This window comes from Saccostrea echinata, unplaced genomic scaffold, assembly GCF_033153115.1.
Source record: "Saccostrea echinata isolate AGI-Se365-2 ecotype Australia unplaced genomic scaffold, CSIRO_AGI_Sech_v1 ptg000027l, whole genome shotgun sequence".
Classification (NCBI taxonomy): Eukaryota; Metazoa; Mollusca; class Bivalvia; order Ostreida; family Ostreidae; genus Saccostrea; species Saccostrea echinata.
Genome location: NW_026889776.1, coordinates 4,286,969 through 4,314,228, shown reverse-complemented (window position 1 = coordinate 4,314,228; position 27,260 = coordinate 4,286,969). Strand labels below are relative to the sequence as shown.

The following is a 27,260-nucleotide window of genomic DNA, read 5'->3' as shown; positions in this document are numbered from 1 at the left end:
TTGGACACATTTTTCTTAATCAAAAATAAAAAAATATTGACCAGAATCTGTGTATCATTTGATAGAATATTGTATTTCATAAATTTTAATAACTTGCTGTAAATATGCAATAAAATAAACTAGAAATTGAACAATTAGTTATAATTATTTTCAGTAATAATCAAAATCATGCAATTATAAATATTGAATTCAATGTTTTTAAAATATTATTCATCAGCCATACTGTAAAAAAACAATTATTTTCATCATTTTTTATTCGCGATTTGGCATTTTGTAATAAATCTCGACGATAAATTTTCGCGACTAAGGAGACATTCTTTACAAATACAACGCAAAATTTTTTTTTTCTTTGTTTTCTTGTTTTAGAAATGATACAAATGTGATAACGTTTTCATTTACACTTGGCCAGATGAGTAGAGGATCACAACATGTGAGAATTTTAACTTTCGTGATCTAAAATGCTATGATCTATATGTTTTTATTCAGTGCATAAATGTGAGGTTTGACCAGTCTGCTAAATTGGCTAGTGATTCAAGAACTGACGATGAAAAATTAACAAAAGCTAGCTTAAATCTTGCGTTCAGAACAACAAGTGATTTATAAAATTCAATTTGTATTCCATACTTAACCTTTTCTCGGAGATACTTATATTTATAATTGCCGAAGACTTGAGGATTTTGTTTTATAATTTAAAAAGTGAGACCTGAGGATTCACCGATAAATGCTCGCATAGTGTAACTACTGCACAGGTTGCCCTTTGCGTACCTAATTTCGTCTCATAAATATGAACCGATTATTACCGTAGAAATAACATGTAACAGAACATTTTGCAGCAAAACTTGATTTCACAATTGGAGAAGTATGACTTAATCATCATCATTTTTTTTTTTTTTGGGGGGGGGGGGGAGGGGGGGAGAGAGACGAACATTACTCGATGATTTCTCATTCTAAAAAGTTTGAAAATCCTGTGACAAAGGCTTTTCCGACATAGGTTATACCTTAAACGATATACAGTACCCATTCTTTTATACAAGTTTAACATTATCTTAATGTTCCAGGGTCATAAAAATAAGATTTAAAATTAAGATCAAACAAAATCGTACTTTTGAAAGTCTGTATTTTCTTTTGTATTATCTCAAAACAAGACCTATCAATCCAAAGAAAAACGGATCAGAAAGTCATTAGATTTGGAAATGTTTCTTTCTTTAGAGATTCAAGTATATAAAAAATGTTGTTTTTCCCCTGGGAACACTTGTTCATAAAGTCCGATTCCGCTCTGGACTGAAAGAGTTCAAAAGATTCTGATTATCTATTGGATACCGGCACATCTTATCAACCACATGATAATATTCACTCAAATGTTCACAAGGAATCTCACAGCATTTTCCACTTTGGCAAGGATCAGACTCTATAGAAAGAGAAAAATAAACAAATCTGTATACATACACAATGTATGTATATTTATGTGTACATGTTTCTATACTAATAATGATGACATAAGCTTTACATAAGATACAGCATAAAAATATGGTTTAAATGAGCACAGTTTCAAAAAATATGAGACAATGGTATTTAAGTTAAATAATAAGAGAATACGGAGCTGTGCGTTTTACTTCTTTGTAGCAATTAATTAGTGATAATAAATTCGATTAATTAGGCAAATCACAAATCGCCACAGGAGACAAGACTGACAGGACGGTGCCTTGCATTCATTTGGAAATAATTATCATCTTTTAATTCAATATTTTAAACGGTTAATAAATAGAGTTTATTAGCTTAGTTGTAGCGCTAGAACTTTGGTTTTCATCTGTTTGAGTTCATTTAATGACTTTTAACCTCCTGTATGTCCTGAGGAGAGGAAAAGTGCGTCAAAAAAATTTAAAATGTCCAGTGAAACACTTAAAATGTCTAGAGTTTCTTAGTTGTGGTAAAAACCTGTTAATGTCCGAGACAAAATTGAGGATTTTGACTTGCAGAATTTTATCATATAATCGGTTTAGAAATATGATGATATTTTAGGTTTATCCGCGAAGCGGATTATAAAACAGCGTAAACTGACCCAATCCAGGTTATACTCGAATAATTTGACCAAGAATTAGAGTCATTCCTTATAATTTAATTTTAAAATCATTAAATAACTATGGGTGTAAAATTTCGTTGCTTTTTATTAGTTCAAATTTGCCGCTCAATAATACAACCGTAGTAACGGAAGTGATGGGAAGCGAGGGGAGGTAAAAACTGATACAAATGCCTAGCAGCCTTGTTGTTTGTTTACATGTGGTAAGATCGAATTATTGTTTGAAGTTAAAGGTACATTTATTAAATCTGGAATTTTCCATGAACCTGCGGACTGGAAATGAGAGGATTGTATGGATACAGATGATTCAGCTGGTGGTCAGGGGGGGGTGTCCCCATACCAAACCAGGTTATACAGAAGTAATTTTATGTTCCTTTTTGGATATTATCCAATCAGAGGCTAGAATACAAACAAAATTAAATTATATGATGATACTTTGAAAGTTATGATGTTTTTTTTTTTGGTTGTTGTTGTTGTTGTTTTTTTTTTTTTTTTTTTGTTTTTTTTTTTTTTTTTTTTTTTTTTTTTTTGGAGAAACTTTTTTTTCTTGGATTCAGTTTCAGTAAAGTTATTTATGAAATAATTTTTTATATAAATAACCTTTAGATATCCCTCCAATGTTCCTGCATACAAATAAACGGCAGATTCAGTTAATTTTATATGTAAAAGCTTGTCGTGATCAGTTTAAGGTATGCCCTTCAGTAGATTGATTTATTTTGCAGCCCTCCACCGGCAAGTGGTGACGTCTCTATGTGAGTGGAATATTTTCGAGAGAAACATTAAACAGAAAACAAATAAATAAAATGATTGTATTTTGTATCATAAAAAATCGCTATTTCCTTTGGGCACCTTAAATATATTATGTACTTCTATGAATATGAACATAAAAAGATAAAAAGAAACCTACCCTTACAATCCTCATCACTTTCACATTGGATTCCCTTGTGAAACTGAAAAAAAAAATTAGAGAAAAAAAACCTCATAAAACTAGCTTGGGTATTCAATACACTACTAAACAAGGGAGAAAAGAAAATAGATGTGACTTGAAAATCATTTTCCAATTTATACCACTAGTTCTGTTTTAAAATAAAAATACAAATTGTTTGTATATCAAAACGAAAATAATTTACAGGCAACGCAGATTATGCATCCGACCTCACTATAACCGCGGCGTATTCGTCATTACCGAATGATGCTTTCATTGCTTATGATTTTTGTTGCTGGTTTTTTTTTTATATATTATAAAGTTTTGATAAAATATTTTTCGAACTGTCTGTACATTTTTACACTATTTTTAGAGGTTCTTTGCATGACAAATACACAACTCGATCACACGATATCAATAGATCAATCAGTATCAATCGTATGTTCGTATACGGTCACCTTTTTTATCAAAATTCTTTAATAGCCTTTTCTTAAACTGATGGTATTCCTCCTTAACACAGTTCGTCGTTTGCATTTTTCAGTGACAATTTTATAGCGTCTGAAAGACATTTTATGTAAAGATGCAATACTATTAAAAAGTAAAATATTTGCGAGTGAAACAAGATTGCAAAACTAGCAGACTTTATCTACCAGGCACAGGACTGTTTTTATGGGTTTATTTATATCAAATACAGTATATTGTTTGTACCATATAGATAATGAAATGATGAACTCTTTTTTTTTTTATTTCTACTGTATATCGATAGGTCCTAGCGCAGGCGGTGAGGATTACCTTGCTTGACAAACCTCGGAGATGTGCAGCTTTACCTGCCAACCCCTTTACTAATAGTAATCGGTTTTTGCGGAAAATTGATAAAGTGAATTGCCCTTACCGTACGTGAATACACCAAATCAAAGCATTGTTCCTTTTCAAAATCCCAGCATATTTCATCAGTCCCAGAATTTGTACATTTTATATCCTCAGGAATTGGGGTCCCATCTGCCGATGCTTTGTCCGCTTTCAAATTATTCTCATCTGATTTTTGAGTTTCTTTTGATTCGCTTGAGCCTGACTGCGTAAACAAGAGACCCATGAGCCACAGCGCTCACCTGAGAAACAATGGTCTTGATTTTCTTCAAAACTCAGAACCATCATTGTCTCGGGACAATGCTTTTATAAAACCTGAACTTCACTGCCTGAAGATGCTTTCATTTTGAAATGATTGATCATGGAGTTTTTTTCTACTGTGACCTCGTCCTACATTTAGAGACCCAAAAAACCTAAATCTACATTACCTTATAATGTTTGCATAAAATGTTAATAATCATGGTGTTTTTGCTTGCAAAAAGATTTTTAAAAGAATTTGTCTATATATGTTAAAGATTGATACTATATAGGGGTCCTACTCTATCCCCGAAAGCCATATTTTAAACAAACTAGAATCTGCAATTATAATGATAATATTTCATCCTACTCCATCTGTTTGTATGAGAGAAAAAAATAAAGAAATGCCTTTAATATTGACATTTTTTAACATCAATTCTCTGTAAGGACCAAAAATGCTTGGCCACGCACTATCATGGAATTTTATGTTATCACTATAATATTAGAGAGTGCCCTATATAAAGACTATTGGTGGGTAAATTTTGGACAGTACCTCCTTGGTGTCCATAGCAACGACTTTGAAATATTTTGTAAGGGCAAAACTGACCTGATTGTCATCACCATGTAAAATAATTCCGTGCTTCCTTAATGTAGGAAAGTTATCAACATAACATGGGTTTCATTTTATAGCTAAGTAATTAAGGTTTCGTTGCATCTAAATTTTATTCAATTTAACCCAAGGTTTTTAATATGATACAGATCAATTTACATGAATTTGTCATAAAAATGAATACAAAGGCGCCTATTTCTTGATATGCATATTAATTTTTGCAGGCATTTGAAACTTAGAAAAAAGATATTTTTAGTAAGATCGAGCTTAGATCTAAAAGATGCAAAAAGATTTGAGGTTGGGAAATCAGTAAAAAGTCATATTCCAATCCCCTCAAATTATAACTTTTCCTAAAAATTAACCTAGAGTTATTTCCCTTTGCTGACTCTTTTGCACTGAAGACAAAAAATTAAACTGGTGTTATTTCCCTTTGTTGACTCTCCTGTATTGAAGTCTAAAGAAGTTTATAACATCTGGCAAAAACAGACGCCAGAAAAATAAACATGAAACAATAACAGAAAAATGATGTGTTTTTCAACTTTTTAAAATGGAATTCAGGTGTGAATGACAAAGTAAGTCATCAAAAGAAGGAGGCGCTGCTTTCTCGGCATTCAACTTGATAATGATGTACAGGTCTTTATTCGTAATAGATTTTTAAAGTCAAATTCCCTTTGCGAAATATTGAAACAAATTTTATGAAGTCTGACTTGCATTCCCATCATGTGGGATTCCACGTACTCTCTAAATCCATGAGAAAAATGCAAGATGCAATTGGAGGAATACAACAAGCAGAAGATACAGCAGTCAGTGGGAATGATTAGAACAACTCTAGGCACAGGTATAAATTTGAATTTTTTCAAATATTCATTTTGTATAAAAACTACATGTAAGAAGCTTTTTCAATTAAATTGATATGATTTTTAAATTAAATATTTTTATATATATATAATAATAGACTTAATTGGACTATATTCAAAGATCACCATGTTAGCAGGACATTCCAGATATACATCTTAGTAATATATTTGCATTAAAGGAATTTTTGAGTGCTTCAGACAGCAACTTAATTTGGCAAATCATAACTACAAAGTTTATCAAAAGGAGGAGAATGTTATAGAAAATGTATGTTTGTATGTAATGACAAATATACACAAGGTAATTTAATATAAAAAAAATATATTTTTGGTAACGTTGTACACAGTGGCGGATCCAGGAATCTTGAAAAGGGGGAGGGACCAGTTTGGTGTCGTTGTAGGGGCTAAAGGCCACACCAAAAAATTGATATATTAAATCTTATGTATATTTTAGACACAAAAGGGGGGGGGGGCTGGGGCTGGGCCCTCCTCTAAATCCGCCAGTGGTACAGTTTAAAATCTGATTTGGCCCAAAAAAGTAGTACCGGTAGGTGGTGGGTAAAAATTAGAGATGGTCGACTTAACGGAAACACATAATTTTTTTTTTAGCCTAAAAAGAAGTCATATAATTCAGATTCACTGTAAAAGAACAAAACATATTTAACTGTAATATCTCTTGAGAAGTTGATGGCTCGTTTTAATACTCCCCCTTAGGGAGAGTATTAAAACGAGGCATCAGCTTCTCAATAGAGAATAATTTAACTGCAGCTATAAATACATACTAATAAGATATAAATATAATATACTCATGTAAATGTATGTATTCATGATTGACAATAAGAATGAATTTCTTTAATTTGAAAAAAAAGATTTTAAACATATTTTAGATGTACTGGTGCTTTGAAAAAAAGAAGATGAAAAGACACTGGTACATAAAGAGAACCTTTATTCTCTTTATTTCAACACAAAGGCTAAATACCAGAAGCAGGAGGCAGTTACAAAATTAACCAATGGAGAATGAAACCTTGCAATTGACCGTGAGAACTGAACATCGGACAGTATCTAAACTGAACAATATTCTTTTGGAGAAGATTCTGTTAGAGCATGGGGACAGCTTTTGGAGTAGGTGATGGTAAATTGTTTCAGTTTCTTTTACCTTGCAATTGTCTACACTGAAAATACCGTATGTGTGCATAAATTGGCGTACTCAAAATTTAGCGCAATCACTGGGTATGCAGTGGTTGGCGTAATCATGAATTAACGCTACATACGTCTGCGCCATGTATTGTATTTATTAATGGTTTATTTACGGTATTCATTAATTAGCAAATTGCTGTCTGGGCTCAAGGCGATAAAATGTGAAGAACAGGTGCTTGAGGATGGGACCCCCTCCCCCGCGTTCTGTACCCCAAAGGTTCTCCCCGACTTTTTTTTAATAAAATATATTTCTATGACACATTCACAAAGTATTACAACTGAAAAATCCAAAATATAATATAAAACTAACCTTTTGTAAAAATTCATACTTTCTGATACTAAAAGTTCTCTTTTAGTATCCAAGAGTATGAATTTTTATAAAAATAAATAAAACAGTGAACTTCATGTGTATAAACTATAAAAGAAGATGGATTAACTGGAACCAGATATTTGAAAACATAAACATATAGATAAATTTATGTCATCTACATTATTATTTTAGTATATCTTGTGTATTCATATATCTTTTTATTTCATGTTTATTCCTAAAAATCTGTATGTAAGCTTTCCAGCCGTGGTGTGTCTGTATTTGTGTATGTATGTTTGTTTATGTCAAAAGTCAATTTAAAAAGAAACAAAACTTTGTGAATGTGTCATAGAAAAATATTTTATATAAAAAAAGTCGGGGAGAACCCTTGGGGTATGGAACGCAGGGGAGGGGGAGGGTTCCGTCCCGAAGCACCTGTGATAGGAAGCCTGCTTTTTAAAGTACACATGCAGGAATTCTGAGGCAATTTATTTGGAGGTGTAAATACTAACTACATGTACTAGCTTAGTATTATATACATTTTAATAAAAATAGATATGCTTATATACTTGTATTTGTTATCAAATGAAAAATGTAGTAGATATTAAACAATTGATTTTCAATTAAAGTACATGTATGTTTTTTTTTATTCCAGGGGAAAAGATGAAGATGATTATTTCAAGTTTCACTTTTCAAACTCATTTAAAATTCTTCTTGACTGGTCAGACACAAAACCAAATAATGGCCAACCTCTGATGTAAAGAGAAATCATGGAAACATCAAGCCTAGCTGTTTCTATTGTCTACAAAATTGCTATATAGCAGTTATTTTCTACATTTTGTTTATCTCTAAATGCACATTTTGGATAATGTTTAGATGTAGATTCTTGCTTGATTAATAATTTGAAAAAAAAAAAAACTGTTTTTAAAAGTAACGATAAAATTATACATATACACATGAATATGTGTATGTTTCTGATTGTAAGAATATACATTAATGGTTTTATTTTTAATGGGGTGTTAATTTATGGTCAGTCAAAATAATTCTAAATTTCTTTAACCAAATAAAATTGATATCTAAAGATTTGCATCTGGGAACAAGCAAAATTTAAATGGAGGAAATCAACATTAGCTTATCAAATTTCAAACCTGCTAAATTAATATCTACCTACCTATGCATGAAAAAGTAATAATTTATTATTTATTTTTTTTTTATTTACTTATTTATTTATTTATTTTTATTTATTTTTTTTTTTTTTGGTTGAAAAGTATCATTAGAGTTTTTATCCATATCTTTTTCCATTTTTTATCTAGTATTTGAAAATGTTGTTTGCTGAAATAAGTTCCAGTGAAAAGTTGAATAGCTAATTTTCTTTAGATTTTGAGTTACCTGCCCTTTGTAAAGGATCATAGAGAAACAATAATGATTCATTTAATTTTGTTTTATCTTATTTATTATCTTTAATAATATTTACTTATCATTCCGTTTGTCTTATCTATTTGTGAGAAAAATGTTTGGAAAAGAAATTTATAAAACAACCAGTGTCTAGTAACATTTTGAAAAAAAAATATTATTTGGCAAAATGCCAATTTTCGAAGTTAAAAATACCGAAAACGAAAAAAATCCCCACTCTACTTTTCATAAAAGTTAACTAATATTATTATGGTGTTTCTAAAATTTCAGGTGATTTTTCTTGAATTGCCTGCATTTCTTGACAGACTTCTTGAAATATAGGGTAAAAACGATCATTTTCAACATGTAAGAATTTGGTCATCTTTGAGCCATCAATTGAAGAATTTGCAGTGACTTGGAGAATTTTTTTTATTGTGCTATATAGTGCTTCATTTGTTCTATTCATATAATGTATGAATTATCTCAAAATAATAAAGATGACTAAACCACATGAAATCAAGTATATAGTATTTATATGCTTGAATTGAGAGTAAATGGGGCAAAAATCTATATTAGCCCGTTACCATGGCAACCAAGGTAGTAACCTTAATTTTGAATGTTGATTATGTCATAATGTATGGCATTAATCACCTGAAAGAGTTTCATGAAAATCGCTCATGGTGTGTGCCACAGCCCTACAGTAAAATTTTGGTCCTTACAGAGAATTGATGTTAATACTTGTTCTCTAATTATATGGTCCCAGCCTTACGCACAGAGTTTGTCAGGGTTCTCCATGGAATGTTTAAAATGGCGGTCTTGACACAGTTAAATTTCTTAGCGTCAAAATTAAAAATTAGCACTATAGTTCAGCCACAGTTAAATACATAAGTGCCACAGTAAAATAGTCGTCGATCAGCAAGACAGATGTATAAAAATATAATTCTCAAAAGGAACCTCCAATTTATGTACCTTTTTTACTAATGTAAATCTTTAAATTACTCCAATTAGAGCCCAATAGTTGGCTTGCATCTTTACCAATTATCTTCTAAACCTTGCAGAACTTTACGCATGAATGGGAAGAGACAAATCAATTTTTTCACACTTCCTGATAACCGCAAATGAAATGCTAAATGAAATATTAGCATAATTAATTACTTAATTTTACTAAAGGTGAAACTAAAATTGCATTGGCTTTGTGAATCAAATCGTAAACGTTAGGCGTATCATAATTATGTAATAAATAAATGTAATGCTTAACAATTAGCGATAGATTATCCATAAATCAATAGTATTTAATTACTCTTAATTGTTAAATGTGCTTTTAAATTTTATTTTAAAGTTAAAAAAATAAAAACCTTTAGTCAACTTACCAATAACTACAAATACAGTGTATGTAGATACAATCTTGAATGAGTGACCTACCAGAATTTCTTCTGCCGTATAATATACATTGTAGGTGTATTATTTACGTTTTTAAAAATAAAACTGTCTTTTATTTTTTTTTTTTTAATCAGGGCGACAAACTGCGAACTTTTATTTGTACATGTACTTCAATTTCTTTTTTTTTCAGATTTAAAAGGCTTATATCTGTTTGTTTGTTTGTTTGTTTTTATAAATAAGTATGTAGCTGGGGGGGGACTTTTTTCACAGCACACACGTAACATATACATATATAATTTTGAAACGAACTAGTTTTTATTTTACATAATACGTTTTGCTCTATATTCATTATGGTTTTATTCATCATTAAATCATTTTTTAATCGCCAATGTTTTTGATTATGCTAATAAGTTTGTGGTGGGTTCTTTGCGAGCTCGGTCGCAAAATGACTGCAAAATTTAGCACTTTTTTTACGTCTTGCGACACAGTTAAATTCATAATGATGGAGAACCCTTTTTTGTACAAACTTAAATCTACAGTATGTCAAGAAGCTTTCACTTCAGTTACATATTTTGGCCAAAGGTTATTTGGAAGATGACATCATTGAAAACTCACATCAATATTGTATTGTCTGGTTATGATTGTCTATCTCTTAAAGAAAATTTGTTACTTTTTGATCAAGTTCATACTTTTATAAAAAATACTAAAAGATTTTAGAATGTGAAAATGTAATAAGCATTAATGTGCAGCATGTGGATTGAAAGTACATATACATATATGGTTCTGAGCCTTATCCCCTTTTCCCTCCTTTTTTCTCTCTTTCCTTTCATTATTCCACTTTATTGTTCAATTCCCCTCTTTTTTGAATTTTGTACGTTGTATCCTCCTAAAAATTAGTTTAAAATACATGTCTTTGTAACATTTCATGATTTGTACCTTGTTCTTTAATGGAGAGAACTAATATAGGCCATTTTTGCCTGCTGTTCAATCCATGTTCATTGTATATACTGTACATCTATGTATATCGTGAATAAAATACTTCTTAAATTAAACTAAACTCACATCTTATTTTTCCATTATGTCGCTTTTCAAGGAAAATTATTTGAAGAATATTTGGCTATTTGAAGAATTTATTTTTACCCATTGTTACTCTTTTCCAAGCTTTTTTGAAATTATTTCAGAATATTGGAGATGACGATAAAATTATGAGAACAATTTTCATTAACAACGACGCTAATGACGACGACAACGAACGATGGACAAATTTCGATCACAATAGCTTTCTCGAGTCTTCAACTTTGGCGAATGTATAATTTGAGAGAGAGAGAGAGAGATAAAATACCTGTTTTTCATTTGAATTTTCATCACGCCGATGGATTGTCACTGTGTCTGAACACCGTCTAGGAGAGAGTCATGTTGAAGAAATAATTTTTGTTATTATTTATATCTTAATTAATGCTACAATTTTGTTTAGATATTGATAGAATAAAGAGGAAATTTTTTACCTTATTTTTTGTTTAAGTTGCACCGCTTTTGATCTAGATCTTAGACCCTGCGATCCGCCCTTCAAACAATTGCAAATAATTTTTCACAAATGATTTTATTAAGGATAAATAAATCATTAAAACGATAAAAAAAATATAATAGCTATACTTACGCAAATAAAACAAACAAGTGCCAAAATAAGAAATATTTCCAAATTCGTCATGTTGTCCCTTAAAGTTCTTTGATTAATACAAATGGAAGAATATCTTATATTATATATAGAAATATATATGTATATATGCAATGAATGAAAATAATTTGCATAAATTAACATGACACTCTTTGCACTATGCGCACGATTTTAACCCTCTTACTGCCAGAACTGTGTCAAAATTGTGCAGTTGATACGCCAGCACTTTTTTCTTACAAGAAACAGAGTGCATTGAATATTTCTTTTCTAATTGTAAGCAACATCCTAAAGATAAATTCTTTATTGTAATAATTTCATAAATTTACTAAATAACGAACACAAGGACATTTCAACTTTTGAGTTAATGACGTCAGCTCCTTTGCTAATATTACGTCACAGTCGTAAGAAAAAGTCCGCGTAATTTGTCAAAGTACTAAAAATCATAATGTAAAAGAGTATTTAAAAAAAGAACACTTTAAATGCAATAATGAGCTGATTTTTTTCTTCCTGCTGTTTAAATTACAACTTATAAATCTCTCATTTAGAAGAGAGAATAACATAATTTAAAAGTATTCTAGTTATAAATTCAGCTAGTATTTTATGTAAAACGCTTCTTCCTTTTGCTATAAAAACAGGAAAACGTCATCTAAATAAACCCAACACTTTTCGCCTAGAATTTTTTTTCTTGGACAAATAAATAAGACTATTCTGTATGTCTATTCGATCCGCTGGGATACAAAAAAAAATCCTGCGTTACCAGTATTTTTTAAAATGTTTAGGCCTATAATATAATATTTACTAGAGATCGAAGCTCGTTAAATTATATACAATGGATAATCTCATTTTTGCCGAGAGACGAATTCAAACAAAGCATATTTTATCTGAGAATTTCAAGTGCAGAAAAAAAGGGAAATTTTCATAAATTTGACACATAATTTCAAATAAGATGTTTCTTACAGAAGTAGATCTAGCCGAATATCGCAGGGGGGGGGGGGGGGGCTAAGCAAACGATGCGCACATGTGTTACAAATATTTGGAGGGGTGCTGGGGGGTTGGGGTTGGTGAAATTAATAGATATAATCATATGTAACATAAATTGTTTTTGGAACATTCAGTCATTGAGAAAATTGTTTGATGTAAAGGTGTGCATGTGAAGTTGGTCTACGTCATTGCCATAGAAACCGGGGGGGGGGGGCATGGGGGCCGTAACGCATCCATAACTTTACATATATGGTAGACTGTGGGAAACATAGCTAGTACAATATATAAACATAGTTACTTTAGCTTGCCCCCCCCCCCTTCCCAATATTAACATAAATAGCGCCTGCATACTTTTTTTAGCTTGTCAAAGAATTTTTGTTTGATAGCCCCCCCCTCTCCACCACCCCCAAATGAAATTCCTTACTATGGATATTGGACTGAAACGTCGACAACATATACATGAAACTCAAACAGTAATTTTAAGAATTTAAAATTCATATATGTCCCACTTTAAGAATTTAAAATTCATACATGTCTTGTCTAATGCCATGATATAAAAAATCTGATGGGCCTAATTTTACAAATTTGATTCATTATTCTGTTCAAAATTTTCTGCTGATTGTAAGCAGAGTTAATCGAAATCTTTAGGCAAATCTAAAGAATGACGTATGAACTATCTGAAACATATGGAATATAAAAGAAACACACAGCTTACGTGTAATTGCAGAACACAACGTTTCTTTAATTACATGTAGTCATATTGTTAAATAGTATTGCTTGCATGAAAATTTCGATATTTCAAAATTGTTGTAAAATAAATTCTATTTTCAAAAAATTAATGTAAAGAAGAAAAGTAATTAAGTTACATGTAATCATAAAATACATTTTTCTGATAGTCGTTATAGTTATTTGGTTAAACAGACTAGTTGTATAAGTATTCTTATAAATACGTTTGTTGTGCAGAACAAATATACTAGTAATAGTCAAAGCAGAGGATCGAAAAAAGGAGAAATCATTTCAAATCCCAAGCCCTCCCCCCCCCCTCCCCCAATCCCAGACACTTCTTTGACGGTCAATTCAGCATTGAAATTGAAACAATCCTGAATGAAAGGACAATCGGCTTTCCTACATTTGGTGCAGAATATGTTCAACTCTCGCACGATTTTGCATTTAACAAACGTGGAAATCACCAATCTCATCAAGAATTTTTTTTACGGATAAACGGCCTGTTTCTGACACAATTCAGAAACTGTAGCAGATCATATCCAATCGATGAATGTTGTTTAAAAATGTAAACTAATTCAACCGAGGTTATACAAGTATTACTCGGGTAGCTATTAAATTTATTCATATCAATACACTGTTATAATTTAACTATCAAGTGTAAAAAAGGCGATGATTTCGCCTCAAAAATGCCTTCGAATTGAACAAGCATCCAGCAGTAATATGCATCCATGTGCGTTATTAGCAATTTGTCCCCCACCTTTCTGGTTCTTTCATTGACGGATATGTTGATATCAAGGTCGGTGGCAAATAATGAAAATTTTTAAAACAACAGCTTAAGGAGGAGAACAGGAATAATGTTATAGATGTTTATTTCAGTGGCGTGGCTATAGGCAAAAATAATGTGGATGCTTTTTCTGAATCAAGCTAGGGGGTCTGGGGAAGCTTTTAGCCTTCCCCCAGCCGGGGGTTGGGGGGATCCACGGAAATTGACAACATTTAGGAGTGTTAGATTGAGTATGCAGTGTTTGGATAATGCAAAAGAATTTATCTTTGAACAATGATACCAATTTATTAAAATACGTTCTCTTTTCAAAGAATTTTGTATTTTTCTTTAAAAAAAAATAATAATGTGGATGCTTAGGCATGCAAGCATACATAGAAGCTCTGCCACTGTAATTTATAAAAACCAGGAAATATTAATCCCGCTAAAAATGTATTTCAAGTATTCTGTCTCGTTACTACTATATAAAGAAATTGTCAGAGGAATATATGCACAAAGTGCGAACGATTTTATTTGCTCAGAAACATATCGGAATTCAGGAAATAAGTTAGTGTTTCTCAGGAACGGATCTTTCAATATGTAAAAATAGTCGGTGCGAGAGGAAAAGGTTTTTTTCTTCTTGTGACATTCCGCAGTCACCGAATTTACAAATGTATAACAAATCAAGCGAATATTCTATCTGTAGATCTTTAGATATATACATTGTAATATATTAATCGAAGAAACAATGATTTATTGAAGATGCACTATTTCAAAACATAAATTAAACTATTTTCCTTCTTTTAAAAAAATGGCGTCTACACGTCCCATGATTCACTTGTACATGTACATGTAGTACATGTTCTCCTGGTTTGATTTTCTGAAATTCCCATTACATTTTTTTCTTTTGATTCCCAAAATCAAGTTTTTAGAGTAAAGTTTACTAAATAACCATAAACATCTGATTTATTTCTGATCAGCTAAAAATTCATAATCTAATTTTTCTGTATATACTCTGGCCCCAAGATCGTTTAGCAATCCTATACTTTAAAATCAAAATTTCAGTAATTCACAAAACGGATATTTATTACAAACTGACCTTTGAAAATTAAAATTCTGAGAGGAAAGTTAGGTGGAGGGGGTAATTTTCTCGATTTAAATTATATATTTTAATACCCTCGCACCTCGCACCTCGCACGACAGAGTACTGTAGATCACTAAATTCACTAAATTTTAACGACACATTGTTTCCGCGAAATAATCCACCCTTATAATAAGCGAGACAATTTTTTTTACGAACTGTGGTAATTGCTCTATATAATTTTTAGGAATACTTCTATACGCGAGAATGAAATTTTCGCGAGCACAATGTCTCGCGTAATTACGCGAAAATAAAGTTCTCGCGAATAAAAAATGATTAACAGTATTTATTTCCAAGGTATACAATTTTAAGATTTTATTTTTATTTACTTTCTTTACCAGAAAAAGTTTATTAATACAAGTATACTTATCATACTTTGCAAAGTATAAGCGCTAACAAAGATTCTAAGCTATGTCTTTAAAATAGGCTATGATATTTATGAAGTCATTATCATTATTCTTTGTAATGTTCTTTTTTTTTTTTTTTTTTGGTGACTCTTCAAGTTAATCTATAGTAAAAGTACCAAAAAGGAATCAAAGACCGTTTCATTTATAATTTGCAAAGTCCACTGCAAAGTGTCTTGAATATGCCCTGTATGTATTGTGACGTTTTTGACGTCATCACTGTGAGTTTGACGTCGCCTTCAAGATTATTTTTGTTCATCATATTCTTTTCAATTTATAGTGAATATATCCTGATCATACATATCCCATCTTTTCAGAATATTTTCAAAAACATCCTCACTTTATTTAGTATATAAAACTGGTTAATTTTGAAATGTGCAGCTTACGTCATTTCCATCTGTTACAGTCAAAACATTTAATGATAATGAAATGGGAGGGTATAATCGACAGGGACGTCCGAGAAAACATTGGATTGGAATTTTACTTTGAAATTCATTTTCAAACCACCTCAGCTACGCTAGAACGCACGAAGTTATTGATGACCCAGAAGACAAATTATTTCATTATCGGAATATTTTGAAATTTATGTAAATCTTAATTTTCTATCCAGTGTTTTTTAAAGAGATATAAAGGGACAAATATTTGATTTCTGTTTGGTATGTGTATGTGTGTGCTGGTGGTGGTGATGGTGGTGGGAATTGGGGGAGTGGGTTGGATGGGGGCTGAACGATCTTGGAAATAAATATGAAAGTTTTCTTTCAGTTTGGACAACCCCTTCCTGTTTTTGTTTGTCAAGCATTTTTCAGTGGAGACAAAACTAAATCTCTCCAGTATCCAGATGTTAAAAAAATACACACAAATTTCAATTCACAATTTACTTTCATAACAAGGCCAAGTTATTTAAATAAATCTAGTAAAAAAATGTCTTGTTTCATTAAAATTGCAGTAAAAAAAAAAATAAAGTTTCTGCATCGCGTCGCACTGGCAGAGAATGAAATAAATCTTCCTAATGATTTTTTCGTGGAAAATAAAACTTAATAGTCTTATTTACAGAAACAATAAATCTTATTTTGAAAGGTATGTATTTGTCCTCTGTACATGCCTAAGTGTATAAATGACAATCTTAAGAAGTCCAAATTTTAGACAACCTTGAAAAAAGCATTATTTTTTCAATGTACCTTTCATAGTATTGATTTTAATCAGTCATTGTCAATTAATTGGAATTGTCTCTTGTACGTGCAGAAATTTTCACTTTGATTAGGTTTCATTTTTTTTTTTTCATTTTTAAAAATTCTCAAAGAAATTAAATCCAAGACATAAAAATTAATTTGGCTATATAATGCATAGGGTTTCTTTTGAGAAAACAAAATTAAATTCATACATAAACATGGTCATCATAAAATTTTACTGTAATGTGTTCGCTCATTTTCCCTATTTCGGAGTTATCTACCAGTACCACATCCCAAAAATGCAAGAAGTACCCGTCTTGTATCACGAATGATATATTTTCTTCACATAATCTTATAGTGAAAACATAAGATGATATGCAAAAATATGAAATGATTATTTCCTTGAAATACTAGCATGATTCTTGCAGTATTTTATTCATTAATATTTTATCAACGGAAATGAATTATCCCCTAGGGGAAGCATTGAACTTTTTAGTTTTTATTAAGTCGTATATATTTATAGACGTAACATGATAACGGCTTCCTCAAGCTTAAGACGCATCAGCATATCTGCATAAGTTAATAATAGTTGATGTCGTAATGTTCCTGTGTTGACGATTTATGTTACCCACGTATTGCTTCATTTTTTTAAATGTATATTTCAAATGAAATTACCGGAATTTACAGATATTGATGCATATAAGAAAAAATTATTTAATTAAGAACGGGAAACCAGTATGTTTTATCATAGGGATTCAGTTAGAGACCAGATTCCTTTATGAGTGGACTTGTTCTTGTTGTCTTTGTGGTTTGATCGATGTGGTTAAAATTCTGTCTGTGTACAAATTTAACAGTAATAACATCTTTTTACACGCTTACTTTTCTAAAAACAGGACAAGAAAATCTATTTCCTTCGATTGAGCAATCATAATCGATGTAGTAAACGTTTATTCTTTCATAGAAATTAAAGGATATCTTTTCAAATCAAACCCTCTATCAGTCAGCCATATCAACCTTTGGGCGCTCGGCTTTCTGACTGATATTCTGTTTCTGGACGATACAGGATGTAGTAACGATTGGTGTAGGTGTCCACGGAATGTTCCGTTTACTTGATCAATACATAGGGCTCACCACGGATGTACCCGGTCAACAGGGGATATTTTCTCATCCTAGGCACCTGATCTCACTTCTGGAATTTCAGGGAGTCCGTTAAATGTCTGTTCTTAGTATTATATTGTTTGTAGGTCTGATGAGATCGGTCCCTGTTCGTTACTTTAATCTTTTTCATTTTATTGCGTTTAATACATTGAACATACATGTACATGTATATACTTGGTAATAACACACTGATAGAATTTTTTTCACGAAAACAATTTAATGATTTCGGACTTGTTTGTCATTAAAATAACGTCAACAGTCAGTTGGCTTATTAAAATACATCCTGTCTGTTTAAATATCATACACATTAATATTGTCCTTTAATTGCACATGTGTAGTATGTAGAAATATACAATTTCAAATGTACACTATAAATGGCTTTTAGAGTTTCTGCATTGCCTTGCATTTGAGATCAAAATATTTTTTTTCTCTATTGACTCTCAAGCTTTTTCAAAACTAAAAACTTGACAACATTATTATTTTTACAGAGAAAAAAATCATTATAGTTTTAAAAAGTATGTGAATGTTTACTCTAATTAAGAAATCAATTTTATTACTTAAGCATATTACATTTATATCCTCTGAATATAACTCCTTTATTTCTTAGAAAAAGCGAGGCTGTTAATCAGTAAGTAAACGCCGCATAGCAAGCCATATGTATAGTGTGGAACAGTGGCTCTTCCGTCAATGAAACATACAGTGACATACATATAAAACTAATGATAATATATTTAGCCACTGATTTACCGTGGATTCGTAATACTTATGAATTCGTAGATAGATTTAATTGATAAAAAAAAGTTCAATATTTTAATATAGGTTTAAAAAATTGCAATTTTATCGTCAATCTTTATCAAAATTCACTTTAGAATGTAAAACAGTGTCCCCAGTGTATAAGATCAAGCGTCTCACTAATTTGTGGTACGTTAACAAAATCGAGTTACTTCTGTATGCCGCTCTATTTTGGACACATTTTTCTTAATCAAAAATAAAAATATTGACCAGAATCTGTGTATCATTTGATAGAATATTGTATTCCATAAATTTTAATAACTTGCTGTAAATATGCAATAAAATAAACTACAAATTGAACAATTAGTTATAATTATTTTCAGTAATAATCAAAAGCATGCAATTATAAATATTGAATTCAATGTTTTTAAAATATGATTCATCAGACATACTGTAAAAAAACAATTATTTTCATCATTTTTTATTCGCGATTTGTCATTTTGTAATAAATCTCGACGATAAATTTTCGCGACTGAGGAGACATTCTTTACAAATACAACGCAAAATTGTTTTTTTTTTTCTTTGTTTCCTTGTTTTAGAAATGATACAAATGTGATAACGTTTTCATTTACACTTGGCCAGATGAGTAGAGGATCACAACATGTGAGAATTTTAACTTTAGTGATCTAAAATGCTATGATCTATATGTTTTTATTCAGTGCATAAATGTGAGGTTTGACCAGTCTGCTAAATTGGCTAGTGATTCAAGAACTGACGATGAAAAATTAACAAAAGCTAGCTTAAACCTTGCGTTCAGAACAACAAGTGATTTATAAAAATTCAATTAGTATTCCATACTTAACCTTTTCTCGGAGATACTTATATTTATAATTGCCGAAGACTTGAGGATTTTGTTTTATAATTTAAAAAGTGAGACCTGAGGATTCACCGAGAAATACTCGCATAGTGTCACTACTGCACAGGTTGCCCTTTGCGTACCTAATTTCGTCTCATAAATTTGAACCGATTATTACCGTCGAAATAACAGAACATTTTGCAGCAAAACTTGATTTCACAATTGGAGAAGTATGACTTAATCATCATCATTTTTTTTTTTGGGGGGGGGGGGGTTGGGGACGAACATTACTCGATGATTTCTCATTCTAAAAAGTTTGAAAATCCTGTGACAAAGGCTTTTCCGACATAGGTTATACCTTAAACGATAAACAGTACCCATTCTTTTATACAAATTTAACATTATCTTAATGTTTCAGGGTCATAAAAATAAGATTTAAAATTAAGATCAAACAAAATCGTACTTTTGAAAGTCTGTATTTTCTTTTGTATTATCTCAAAACAAGACCTATAAATTCAAAGAAAAACGGATCAGAAAGTCATTAGATTTGGAAATGTTTCTTTCTTTAGAGATTCAAGTATATGAAAAAATGTTGTTTTCCCCTTGGGAACACTTGTTCAAAAAGTCCGATTCCGCTCTGGACTGAAAGAGTTCAAAAGATTCTCATTGTCTATTGGATACCGGCACATCTTATCAACCACATGATAATAATCACTTAGATGTTCACAAGGAATCTCACAGCATTTTCCATTTTGGCAAGGATCAGCCTCTATAGAAAGAGAAAAATAAACAAATCTGAATACATGCACAATGTATGTATATTTATGTGTACATGTCACTATTACTAATAATGATGACATAAGCTTTACATAAGATACAGCATAAAAATATGGTTTAAATGAGCACAGTTCAAAAACTATGAGACAGTGGTATTTAAGTTAAATAGTAAGAGAATACAGCGCTGTGCGTTTTACTTCTTTGTAGCAATTATTTAGTGATAATGTCACCGGGTTCACAGGTGCGTGAAAGTCAGTCAATATATCGGGTCTCAATAGCTCAGTGGTTAGAGCGCTGGCACGGTACGCCAGAGGCCCTGGGTTCGAGTCGCGATTGAGACTTGATTTTTCAACACCTGTGACATTTGGCGCCCAACGTACAAATACCCACTATTCCCTTGGAACATGCTTCACGCATTTCCTTAACTCATAGAATTCGAGGACGAATTCCTACAAAGAGGGTGGAATATGTCACCGGGTTCACAGGTGCGTGAAAGTCAGTCAATATATTGGGTCTCAATAGCTCAGTGGTTAGAGTGCTGGCACGGTACGCCAGAGGCCCTGGGTTCGAGTCGCGATTGAGACTTGATTTTTCACCACCTGTGACATTTGGCGCCCAACGTACAAATACCCACTATTCCCTTGGAACATGCTTCACGCATTTCTTAACTCATAGAATTCGAGGACGAATTTCTACAAAGAGGGGGAATATGTCACCGGGTTCACAGGTGTGTGAAAGTCAGTCAATATATCGGGTCTCAATAGCTCAGTGGTTAGAGTGCTGGCACGGTACGCCAGAGGCCCTGGGTTCGAGTCCCGGTTGAGACTTGATTTTTCACCACCTGTGACAATAATTAATTCGATTAATTAGGCAAATCATAAATCGCCACAGGAGACAAGACAGACAGGACGTGCCTTGCATTCATTTGGAAACAATTATCATCTTTTAATTCAATATTTAAACGGTTAATAAAAAGAATTCATTAGCTTGCTTGTAGCGCTAAAATTTTTGTTTTCATCTGTGTGAGTTTATTTAATGACTTTAACATCCTTTATGTCCTGAGGAAGGGACAGTGCGTCAAAAAAATTAAAAATGTCTAGTGAAACACTTAAAATGTATAGTGTTTCCTAGTTGTGGTAAAAACCTGTTAATGTCCGCGACAAAATTGAGGATTTTGACTTGCAGAATTTCATCATATAATCGGTTTAGAAATATGATGATATATGATGATACTTTGAAAGTTATGATGAATTTTTTTTTCCTTTTTTTTTTTTCTTTTTTTTTTTTTTTTTTGAAACCTTTTTTTCTTGGATTCAGTGTCAGTAAAGTTATTTATGAAATATTTTTTTTATATAAATATATATGGGTTATCTTGAATTTTAAAGAGATGTAGACCTTGACGAAGTTTGTATGCAGTTTTGTTGTTGTTGTTTTTCGTCCTATTCGAGAATTTTTCATTCATAAAGATTGCATGCAGTGAAACGAAGTAGAAATAATAAATTTGAACCTCTTTTTTGTATACAGTGAAAAGTAGTTCAAATAATAACTTATAAAACAAAAAACGTATTTTATGATAAATAAGTTATATGGAGATATTTATTTGACTTATATTTGCATAGTCTCTGAAGTCTCCCACTATGAACCTGCACTTTCCAGTTGCATTCATAGCACCATGAACGCAACTTCTCCTGCCTTAAGTGCAGTTCGTTTCTTACACTGGTGCAGTACAAGCTATTCCACCTATACAACACATTCAGAAGTATATGTATGGAATGTTGTGCAAAAGGAATAAAATTAAATTTTTAATGGAATCCTTCGGGAAAAAGGAAATTTAAAATGATTAAAATTGCTAATTGAGGTGTATTTAATCTGTTAAAAAAAATAATTTTAGTCAACGTGTTTAATTGTATAATAAAACATTGTACAAATTAAACAGAGCTCTATATCTTTAATTTGTTTGTTCATTTTTACGCATATAGTTACAAAGAACGATAACTCTTCAGTTTAGGGTGTTTTACATTCAGACAAAGCGAAATCTCCGTAGTGAATAGTGTATATATTTCAATAACGATTTTATCTCTTAAAAAGAATTTTAAGGACTTAAGAAACATGAGGGAAACATTTGTAAATTAAAATCAATATAAAAACATTATTTTTTTGGGGGGGGGGGTGTTTATGATATTGTTATTAATAATTTTTCTCAAAGAGTTACGATGACGTCATGACGCGTCACAACATCATCAAAACAAAAGATTCGAGAATTTGAAGACGGCGCGGTTTGTATCCAGATAACTGTGATTAGTAAGCAAATACCATTTATATTGTATGTGATTTATTGGAGATAAAGTGGATAAATTATTAATCAGTTCTACTGATTTTATTGTCATATTTTTCTTCATTGGAGACATGTCCTTATGCAGGCCAGGATTTACTCTGATATTCTTGACATCACAGAATGCAAATATAAGAAATAAACAACGATTATTCAGTGAAAATGACGTTATGAATAGCAATAGCTCTACTGGCATATTTTCCATGATGCGCTATCGCGCATTGATCATGGAATATGCCAGCAGAGCAACTGCTATTCATAACGCCATGTTCACTGAATAACGTTGTTTATTTTTTAAATTCTTATGCAATGCAAATTTTTCAGTTATAGCTCATATATTTTACAATCAACAGTTCATCAGTCCCAGTTAACTTAATCTGCCGTTTATTTGTATGCAGGAACATTGAAGGGATATTTAAAGGTCTTAATAAATCAATCTACTGCAGGGCATACCTTAAATTGATCACGACAAGCTTTTACATATAAAATATAGAAGACTAAATCTATTTGAAAAGTGCCGTTATGCTGTTAAAATCTTAAAGATGAATTTTTATATTTATTGCTGTTAATGAGCATGCAGTCATACAAATATGATTTTATAATGTAATAGTAGAACCTATAAATTATCGCAGTACACCAAATATATAGAAATTTCGTCGTCCTCAATATGTATTTTCTAACAATAATTAAATCCGATTTAAGTACCACAAACAATAGCCACCATAATTATGATTGTATTTTAGTCTCCTGCGTTGCGATGTGGTTAGAGCGTCTGCCCTGGAGTCGCAGAGTAAGGAGCTGGACCGTTTCTCTAAACTAATTTGAAGTAAGACTTGTCTTAAGATTTCTTATATATTCGTGAAACAATGATTATCATAAGTCATAACTTAAAATAATCTTAAAATCTGTCTTAGGACAAATCTTACGATAGTTTTGTGAAACCCGGCCCTGATCCTTAGATCCCTCACTGCTCAATGGTGCTGAGTGCCGAGTATAGGTATAAATTTGCAGCCCTCCAAGTGGTTGCGTCTCCATATGAGTGAAATATTTTTTTTTAGAGAAACGTTAAACAGAAAACAAATAAATAAAATAAATGATTTTATTTTGTTTCATAAAAAATCGCCATTTCCATTGGGTACCTTAAATATATTATGTATTTCTATGAATATGAACATTAAAGGATAAAAAGAAACTCACCCTTACAATCGTCATCACTTTCACATTGGATTCCCCTGTGAAACTGAGAAAATAAGAACAAAACTCATAAAACTAGCTTGAGTATTCAATACACTACTAAACAAGGGAGAAAAGAAAATAAATGTGACTTGAAAAATCATTTTCTTATTTATTCCACTAGTTTTGTTTTTAAAAAAAACACACATTGTATATCAAAACGAAAATAATTTACGGGTATCGCGGATTATGCAACCGACCTCACTATAACCGCAGCGTATTCAACATTACCTCCCGCGGTTAGTTCATCGCACTCCTAGTTCCAGCTAATACACACTGCGGTAAATTCTACAATCAGGATAAGCTGTCATCTTTTTTTTTTCTAAATCAATTTACTAATATATAGATACAAGTAATTGTGTCAAAGGTAATATTAAATCACAATTTTGTTGTATTAAAAATTCTTACATTCGAAAAGCTTCAACTAGCTTTTAGCAGTCTGTATTTTAGTTTCCTTTGTTGCTTATGATTTTTTTTTATATATAATAAAGTTTTGATAAAGTTTTTTTTTTTTTTTTTTTTTTTTTCGAACTGTCTATAAATTTTTACACTATTTTGAAAGGTTCTTTGCATGACAAATTCACAACTCGATCACATGAAATCAATAGATCAATCAATATGAATAGTCTGTTCGTATATGGTCACTTTTTTTATCAAAATAATTTGATAATCCTTTTCTAAAACTGATGGCATACCTCCTGAACACTGCTAGTCGTTTGCATTTTTCTGTGACAATTATATAGCGTCTGAAAAACATTTTATGTAAAAATGTAATATCATAAAAAAAAAGTTCGCAGGGTGAAATATTGGCGAGTAAAACAAGATTGTCAAACTAGCAGATATGTCTACAAGGCAAAGGACATTTTTTATGAGTTTATTTATATCAAATAAAGTATACTGTATGTAGCAGATATATAATGAAATAATGAACTTTCTGTACTTTGATTTCTTATCGATAATTTGCGGCGAAGGCGGTGAGGATTACCTTGCTTGAGAAACCACGGGGATGTGCAGCTTTTACTTACAACAACCCCTTTACTAATACATGAAATAATCAGTGTTCGCAGAAAATGGGTGAAGTGCGTTGCCCTTACCATACGTGAATACACCAGATCATAGCAACGCTCCTTTTCAAAATTCCAGCATATTTCATCAGTCTCAGAATGCGTACATTTTATTTCCTCGGGGATTGGCATCCTTTTTATACTGTCATCACTGTCATCATCAGTACTGATTGCCAATGTTTGGTCCGCTTTCCAATTATTCTCATCCGATTTTTGAGTTTCCTTGGATTCGCTTGAGTCTGACTGTACAAACAAGAGACCCATGAGCCACAACGCTCACGGGAGAAACAATGGTCCCCATTTTCTTCGGAAATCGTTGTCATTGTCCCGGGGAATGCTTTGATGAAACCTGAATCTACACTGCCTGAAGATGCTTGCTTTTTAAATGTGTGATCATGAGGTTTTCAACTGTGACCCCATCCTACATCTAGAGGCCCAAAAATCTAAATCTACCTGACCTTAAATTTTTGCATAATACATTCACAATAATGGTGATTTTGTTTGCGAAAAGATTTATTAAAAGAATTTTTTTATATTCCTATGTTAAGATTGATACTACATAGTGGCCCTACTCTACCCCCGAAAGCCATGTTTTGAACAAACTAGAAACTGCAATTATAATATCAAAAAATAAAGAAATGTCTTTAATATTGACAGGTTAATACTTGTTCCCTCATTTTATGGTCCCAACCTTAAGTCCAGAGTTTGTCAGGGTTCTCCATGAAATGTTTTAAAATGGCGCTCTTGACGCAATTACATTTCTTAGCGCCACAGTTAAAAAAATTTTGGCCAAAGGCTAGTTGGAAGATGATATCTTTGAAAACTCATATCTTATTTTTCCATTATGTCGCTTTTCAAATTAAAATTATTCGAAGAATATTTGAATATTTGAAGAATTTATTTGAACCCATTGCTACTCTTTTCTAAGCTTTGTTGAAATTATTTCAGAATTTTGGAGATGACGATTGAATTATGAGAACAATTTTTAACAACAACGACGCTAGTGACAACAACAACCAACGAGGGACACATTTTTGTCAGAAAAGCTCTCTCGAGTCTTCAACTTTGGCGAATTTATAATTTGAGAGAGAGAGAGAGAGAGAGAGATAAAATACCTGTTTTTCATTTGATTTTTCATCACGCCGATGGATTGTCACTGTGTCTGAACATCGTCTAGGAGAGAGTCATGTTGAAGAAGTGATTTTTTTAATTATATATATCTTAATTAATGCTACATTTTTTTTAGATATTGATAGAATAAAAAGGAAATTTTTTTTTACCTTATTTTTTGTTTAACTTGCACCGCTTTTGATCTAGATCTTAGACCCTCCGATCCGCCCTTCAAACGATTGCAAATGATTTTTTACAAATGATTTCATTGGGGATATATAAATCATTAAAACGATAAAAAAAATATAATAGTTATACTTACGGAAATAAAACAAACAAGTGCCAAAATAAGAAATATTTCCAAATTCGTCATGTTGTCCCTTAGAGTTCTTTGACTAATACAAATGGAAGAATATCTTATATTATATATAGAAATATATATGCAATAAATAAAAATAATTTGTATGACTCTACATGACACTCTATGCACTATGCGCACGAATTTAAATAACATCACGTCCTTTTTTTCAAAAATAGCGGAAATATAATTATTATGAACTTGATTGATGAGAATAACATCATGAACATATGTAGAGTTAATATAAGAGGTGATACAAAAGTTATGTCACAGGCGTTACGTAACATAAGCATAATATTAATTCCAGATTCAAATGCAACTACTGTGAAATCTCTGTTTTGTTTTGTAATTAATTAATGTTTGAGGGAATTTATCCAGAATAAATGAAAGTGAACTCTTTATGATTGTGATTGTTTATTTGTTAAACGTACATTGCGTCCCTGGTAATACATTTATTAAAAAAGAGGCATTTATTTTCTAGGAAGAAAATGTACGTAATGAATACAGATCCTAAAACGTGCTAATATACCCCTTGCACGATTCGGTTTGTTTCGTTTTGAGTACGGTACGCGTCTTGCATGGAACGGTTAGTTTTGTGAACAGTACGGTTCGTTTTGTGCACGGTATTGTCCGTTTCGTTTCTGAGGTGTAGTAGCACGTTTTAGGGTCTGTATATATATTTTCTAGTGACATACTAATCAGATTCCAATTGTGTAATTAAGATAGTGAAGAAAGACGCAAAAACTATCCTAGGGAATTTTCTAGAAAAAAACCTTAACCTTAACAAAAGAAGGCCATAACAACAAAAAATGTTCAGATTGCATTAGTGTAAGGTTTTGGCTTTAATTTTTTACATTTCCTTTAGTTAGTTTATTATTTTCAATCACAAATAATTTTAAACATCAAAATAATTATAGAATAAAATATAACATCTAACA

The 27,260-nt window shown here is 31.4% G+C and overlaps 1 protein-coding gene across 3 annotated transcripts; it reads right to left on the bottom strand.

The window, feature by feature from the left end:
* Positions 1–1,181: 1,181 nt before the first annotated feature.
* Positions 1,182–26,181, bottom strand: LOC133193317 (uncharacterized). 3 transcript variants are annotated; one of them, XM_061329266.1, is made up of 6 exons: positions 11,504–11,583; positions 11,352–11,410; positions 11,189–11,246; positions 3,895–4,074; positions 2,985–3,027; positions 1,182–1,408 (listed from the first exon to the last, which is right to left on the bottom strand). In XM_061329266.1, exons 1-6 carry the CDS (start codon positions 11,552–11,554, stop codon positions 1,257–1,259), a joined length of 543 nt encoding a protein of 180 aa, XP_061185250.1. In that variant the 5' UTR covers positions 11,555–11,583; the 3' UTR covers positions 1,182–1,256. The 3 variants fall into 3 exon arrangements, 2 of the variants coding, with proteins under 2 accessions (XP_061185250.1, XP_061185251.1); XR_009721900.1 differs by lacking the exons at positions 11,352–11,410; positions 11,504–11,583 and adding an exon at positions 26,135–26,181; XM_061329267.1 differs by lacking the exon at positions 3,895–4,074.
* Positions 26,182–27,260: the final 1,079 nt, after the last annotated feature.

What these genes read in the sequence shown, in the direction of transcription:
- LOC133193317 (XM_061329266.1), bottom strand. Translation starts at nt 11,554, where the DNA reads ATGACGAATTTGGAAATATTTCTTATTTTGGCACTTGTTTGTTTTATT. An exon ending in CAACTTAAACAAAAAATAAG is followed by an intron (nt 11,247 to 11,351) that starts GTAAAAAATTTC and finishes ACTCTCTCCTAG; the next exon opens with ACGGTGTTCAGACACAGTGA. An exon ending in AAAATTCAAATGAAAAACAG is followed by an intron (nt 4,075 to 11,188) that starts GTATTTTATCTC and finishes TTGTTTACGCAG; the next exon opens with TCAGGCTCAAGCGAATCAAA.